This window comes from Eurypyga helias, unplaced genomic scaffold (genome assembly GCF_000690775.1).
Source record: "Eurypyga helias isolate BGI_N326 unplaced genomic scaffold, ASM69077v1 scaffold13360, whole genome shotgun sequence".
In the NCBI taxonomy this organism is placed as follows: Eukaryota; Metazoa; Chordata; class Aves; order Eurypygiformes; family Eurypygidae; genus Eurypyga; species Eurypyga helias.
Genome location: NW_010226349.1, coordinates 10,285 through 16,269, shown reverse-complemented (window position 1 = coordinate 16,269; position 5,985 = coordinate 10,285). Strand labels below are relative to the sequence as shown.

Sequence of the window (5,985 nt, the reverse complement as noted above, 5' to 3'; positions counted from 1 at the left end):
CTGCTGATTGCTCCAACACATACGTAACATGAGAAGAGCACTGAGTCAGCTTAGGCTGAGCCTTGGAGAAAAAAGAAATGTACAAAGACAATTTTATTTCCTTCCAAACAAACAGAAAATGGGTGGAAAAAACCCAAGAAGGATGCAATGAATTTTTAGTTTTACAGTGCTCTGCTACAAGGTGTATCCACAAACCTGAACCCTCTGCCCCTCACAGACATGCTGGTCTGTCCATCCTGGTGTGACAGGCCTGCTACCTCCTGGCTGCTGCTCCCTCTGAGCCTTACATCTCCCCGTGGAGAAACGGGTAACCTCAATTAGCTCCGCACAACACGGCCCTGGGTTTTGCTCCTCTCTGCGCGCTGCTGGCCTCAGCACCGCCACGTCTTACGGAGCAGTCTGCAAGGAGATTTACACATGACCTGTGTTGTTTTTGGTGGTGTGGTGGGATCTGTGTGATAGCTGTCAGACAAAAGTCAAAGTAATTAAGGATTAAGAACACATCCTCATTTGTTTGCTTTTGGAGGGTTTCATGTATGTGGTTTGCAGGACTGTTGCTAACTAGAAAACAGCTGATCTGACAACTTTTAATAAGGAGACACTGTTGTATTAGGGCCCTCCAAGGATTCAGTACACCTTGAGGATAAAACTTTGCACTTTTCTGACACCTGAATCAATGTATTTCATGTCAGAGAGAGAAGGAAGATAACTCAGCCTAATCTTATTTGTTCTAGCAATTTCATGTAAAAATGCCTGCCACAAGTTATCATGCATTGAACCAAGGGTTTTTTATACATTAAATACAGAAACAAAGAAGACAGCGTTTAACAGCAATTTATCTACACAAAATGTCAGTTTGCTTATATTTAATTTCCAATATTACCAGTCATTTTTAGATTTTACTTATCTACCAATCAGATATATAATACAAGATACAGACTATGGCATTGATACTTATTTGTTCAGGAGCAAAGATGTTCTCACTATTAGTTTCTTGATTTCAGGTACAGTGGAAACATGGATAAATAGACAACACTTGAACTAACTACACATGTTCTTCTTCATCCTAATATTTAAAGTGCCTACAAATCAATACACTTAATATGGCTATGATCGTTGTCATTTACATTTTTAAAATTCAGTTTGAAGCCTATGGATTTACTATTGTCCTTATTAAAGAGAAAATTGGTCAGAACAGTGATACATAAATCCTAGGAAGATCAGTTGGTTTTTTTTTACTTTTGCATCACACTAGGCTTAATATTACTCATAAGCTTATTATTAAACGAAAAGACATTAAAAAAGCAAAAAGCAAGACTTCTGTCTCAGCAACCTGCAGCTCAGGTTTCTAGGCAATCCTACATCACCTTCCAGCATCGCGTCCTATGTACAATTGCAGCCCTTGTTCTTCCTCCCCTCGCTCCGTCTTCCTCATGCATCCCACGCCACCGTTCTCCAGGGGGGAAGGAATTTTTCTGGTTTTTGTTTATAAAGGCCCTGGGCGCGCCGGGGAGGGTGCTCCGGGTGGGGTCTATGCCCGCTTGACACTGTTGAGGAGCTCCGTCAGTTCGCTGATGTACTTGATGGTGTACTTCAGGGTTTGTATTTTGGTGAGGGGCTGTCCCCTCTGGCTGTAGACGGGGGGCAGGTAGTTGCGCAGCGTGTGGAGCGCGTCGGCCAGGGTCCTCATCCGCAGCTTCTCCCTCTCGCTGGCCTTCCTCCTGCACTGGGCAGACATCCGCACCTTGGTGCCCTTGGGCAGCCGAGCCTGCCCGGGGCTGGGCAGGTAGGCGGCGGGGAAGTCCACCAGGCTGTAGCCCACCAGGCTGTCACCGCTGCTGTAGGGGGTCTCCGTCACCGCTGGGCAAGGGGACGAGGAGTAGGATTCGAAGGAAGGTGTTGGGGACAAGCTGTGCGGAGAAGAGGTGGAGTGCGGCTCGAAAGACCCGGTGCTGCTTTTCCAGTCCCAGGATGATAAGCAGACGGAGTGCTCCGAACCCAAAGCGTCTTCCATGTTTATCAACGTCTCGTACAACTTGTCCATGCCGGAGGAGCGCTCAGGAGAAGCAATGCCCTCTGCCCGCCAGCAAAGGCTGGAGCCGCCGGCTGCCGAGACCTTTTTATGATGGAGGAAGGAAAGTGACAAAGTGGGAACGTGGGTTTGGCGAGAGGAGTTCAAAGGAGCACCACAAGTGCTAAGATGGAAAATGAACTCCTGATGTGCTAGTTTCTTCTCAGTGATAATTATCAACCTTCAGCTAAAAAGCCTTTAAGCTAACAGGCAACAGCGAGAAAGGGGGAAAAAAAGATTATCTTCTTGCAACTAAACCAATTAAGGCTGCACATCTATGTGTAACATTGCACTGGGGGGATAAGTAGTGAGAGAGGAAAAAGAAAATTAACCATTTTACAAAACAATTTACAGACATGTAGAATTTAAAGGTAACGACGGCAAACATACACTGAATTTACGCTATCGAGCCCCGATTTCTGCGTAACTGAAGGTGATGGCACTACAGCAGTGATGATTTAATCCATGCTGGCTGCTGCTGAAGTAGTCTCTCATCATCTGCATCTTAAGCACGAAAGTCAAAGATGGTTGGTTTGGATTTGTGTGTTATAGCTCTTTGGATTTCTCTTCTCATGAGTTTGTGGCTTCTCTGTTGATCACTTTGGTTTTCAACAGGAGAAAGGAGGAAAAAAAGAACGGCAGTGTATTCCCTGCAGTCTGTAGATTCATTTGCTATTTTAAATCATGACTGGGAAATGAAAAGTGAAATCTGAATTGTAACTAAAGTCAAAGCTCCATTTAAAAAAAGAAACAAGAAAATGTATTTTTTTTTTAAAATGGGTTTGAGAAATAAAATAAACAGTCTATAAACTTTGAGCCCAGACAGAAGTTTTACATTCAAAGAAGTATACAGATGAGACTGTGTAAAAGAGGACTAGAATCTACTTCTAAAAAATTTTCTACCTCTAGAAACCCATTCTTTTGCCAAACAAAACCTTTTCCAGCCCTGATTCAATGCAACAGTGAAGTTATATGTTAGGCAGTTCAAGTGAAAATGTATATCCTATAAATTAATAGTATTGATAATGATCACTTTTCATCTCTAGGCTTCAGAACAGCTTACAGTGATGATTAATGATGTCTGTTAGTCTGGGGAAATGGATAAGCAGAGGCAAGCAGTAACTTGCCCAAAATGACACAGCAAATCATTAGGAGAGCCAGGAAAACTGACTGAAACTACTGAGCTCTGCAGCTCTACTGAGCAGCACGGCTGCCAGCCACAACGTTGTATCAGCCCATAATGGAAGCAAAATATAATATGTAATGAAAATAAGGGGAGAAAGAGTGCCAACGTGGAGGAAAAAGAAAAGTAGGATTCATTTAGAAATTCTTTCTGTGTGATGATCTCTGTGTGCACCATGATCCACGCTGAAACAAGGGGGAATGCCTCCGAATGGCACATAGCCGAAGGAAGCTGGAGCTTTCTGGACTACACTATTTTTTTTTGACTGTGAAATCCTCACTACAACCACTCACAGGGGGAAAAAAAGAATCAATACTCATCATAGTCATCAGGAAGGCTTTTGCTAATTTTCAAGAGTTTGGGATCAAAATGTTGGGAAGCGGCTTGTGGGACACTTACTGGGTTTATGCTGAGATAATAAGAAAACCAAAAAGTGAGGTATTTCAGCATAGACAGAGACAGCTTGACGTGATGACATCTATCCCACGCAGAAACTTGGAGCATAGCTCACCACAGTCAGGATTGCTTTGGGGTTTATGGTTACTCCATCGTATTCTGAGCTCTCTTTTACTCCTTTTTTACAGAAAATGAGCTGAAACAGTCCTAATAATCACAAAAGTCTGCTTCAAATTAAAAATAGGACAAGATGAATGACAGATATTTTCTGTGACTTCAGTGAACTGAATGAGTTTCACTGAGCACCAAGACAACAGTCACCAGGCCATATTTTAGACACAAGATATAATTCCACATAAACAGGGGACTCATTTTTGTCCCAGTTAAAATCTCTCTCCCACTCTTTTTCTCTTTTCCTCCCTGTATTTGTGTTTATAGTTGCCTTTTCCATTTGATATGTCTCTTGATCTTATTGTATGTCTTTCCTGTTTCTGGTAAACATAACACTTAAAGTATACAGATGGACAAAAACCAGGAGGGGAGGTAGAAGATGAGGAACTTCTGTCAGGATGGCCCAAGAAAAAGGAGCTTGCAAATACATGTGTGTGTGTGTGTATATATAAGTACACAGACTGAGCATATGTATAAACTGTCTTGCTCCGCAGTTTTGATTTTGGAAATAAATGTTAATTAAATGCCATCAAATTCAGAAACAAAAATTTCAACAAGTCACTTGTTTGCTGACTAAAAACAATGCATGTGGCCAGGTAATTTATACCTTTAAACTATGGGTCAATCATAGAAAATGTTGCACAGACACCAAAATGGAAAAGTGTTTTTGCATGTCCAAGATGGTCAACACAGTCAGATTTCATCTTTGTTTTTCCTATATGTAGGGATTGGGATGAGATTAGGCACGGAAGAGTAATGCAAATTATAGCAATACTCTTTCTTATATCTTATGGGTAAATGCTTAGAGTGATGAAGGCAGGATGTTAGAGTACATGGACAACTGCTCTGGTTGCCTGAAAAATCACTGGATCTTACAAGATTACACTCCTACAGACTGTTACACAAACAAGAAAAAATTACAGGCTTTTCTATAAAAGGGCTATACAGGGCTAACACTCACATTTGAAAACTGCCTTGCAGTTGTGCATCCTGTTTGATGACCATCATGCTCCCTGGCACTATTTTAGGTCGGACCCATCTAGTTATGTCCCAGACATGGACAGATTGCAGTTCAGGGGATGCTATCAAGGGCATAGTGGCGAGCAAATAGTTTACCCATATGAAAGCAAGTTTTGCTGTAACACATGTCTTCAGAGCCAAAAAAGGGGCTGTGGCCATTTGCTCTATTGTATAGGTGCAGCCAGAGGTTCAATTTTGAGAAATAACCCCCCTGTTTTCTACCCACAATCCCTGTGTTCCCAAACTAGACTCACATGAATTAAGCCTCAGTTTTGGCAAATTGGGAAGCTATGCAATGTCCGTCTTCATGATGTCTGTATGATCCACAGCCTACGTAAGTCAATGGAGTCTTGTGTTGGTTAGCTGTTCTTGGATGACTTAGTTTTGGATAACACTATGTTTCCACCCGCAAGTATGAGAATCCTCCGTTAGGAAATTATCTTCCAAAGTAAAGACAACTTTAACAGGCAAAAATTCCTGGAATTGGTAGAACAGTTCACAGTGTTTTATAACAGGGCCTTAAAATGTACCTTACAGAAGAAGGCATGGCTATAGGCTGGTTTAATTTCCCTATATAAAATATACCCTATGACTGCTTGATGTTCTTTCACTGAAGAGCTGAGAAAGACTAGTATTTCAGTTGGCACCTTCCTAGAAAGTAAATACATACAATAATTTAAAAAAAAAAAAAAAAGATTGCATTCTTTATTTTATTCTCGCACAAATTTTGGGAAATCCCTTTTTATCTGTCAGTAGTATGTCTAAACACTGAAGAGTAGTGAGACATGAGACTAACACCGATGAAATACAAATTGACAGGTAAAAAATGATGAGGTATTTTCTGCTTGACAAATAGTTTTGATTTTCATTTCAGTAATTTATTCTGCAATATAAAGACAAACATCTCAACCTTCAGCTCATTTAAAATGAAAGGTTCCCTGCTCATATTTCTACAATTATTTACAGAAGGAAGAAGTACAGATGAATGGAAAGAGCAAAATTTTTTCCATTTAAAAGAAAAAAGACATGCAATAGAAAATTTTAGAGCTTCCACATGTGTACGTTTCAGATTTTAAATTTAATATAAGTTGTCCAGATAATTGCTGTCATCCGTGAGTATTGTAGATAAATGCATTTTTATGTA

At 40.8% G+C, this 5,985-nt stretch overlaps 1 protein-coding gene across 1 annotated transcript; it reads right to left on the bottom strand.

The window, feature by feature from the left end:
* Nucleotides 1-1,531: 1,531 nt before the first annotated feature.
* MSGN1 (mesogenin 1) lies at nucleotides 1,532-2,044 on the bottom strand. The gene has a single exon (XM_010152768.1). It carries the CDS (start codon nucleotides 2,042-2,044, stop codon nucleotides 1,532-1,534), a length of 513 nt encoding a protein of 170 aa, XP_010151070.1.
* Nucleotides 2,045-5,985: the final 3,941 nt, after the last annotated feature.

Coding starts and splice junctions, on each gene's coding strand:
- MSGN1 (XM_010152768.1), bottom strand. CDS start 2,044: ATGGACAAGTTGTACGAGACGTTGATAAACATGGAAGACGCTTTGGGT.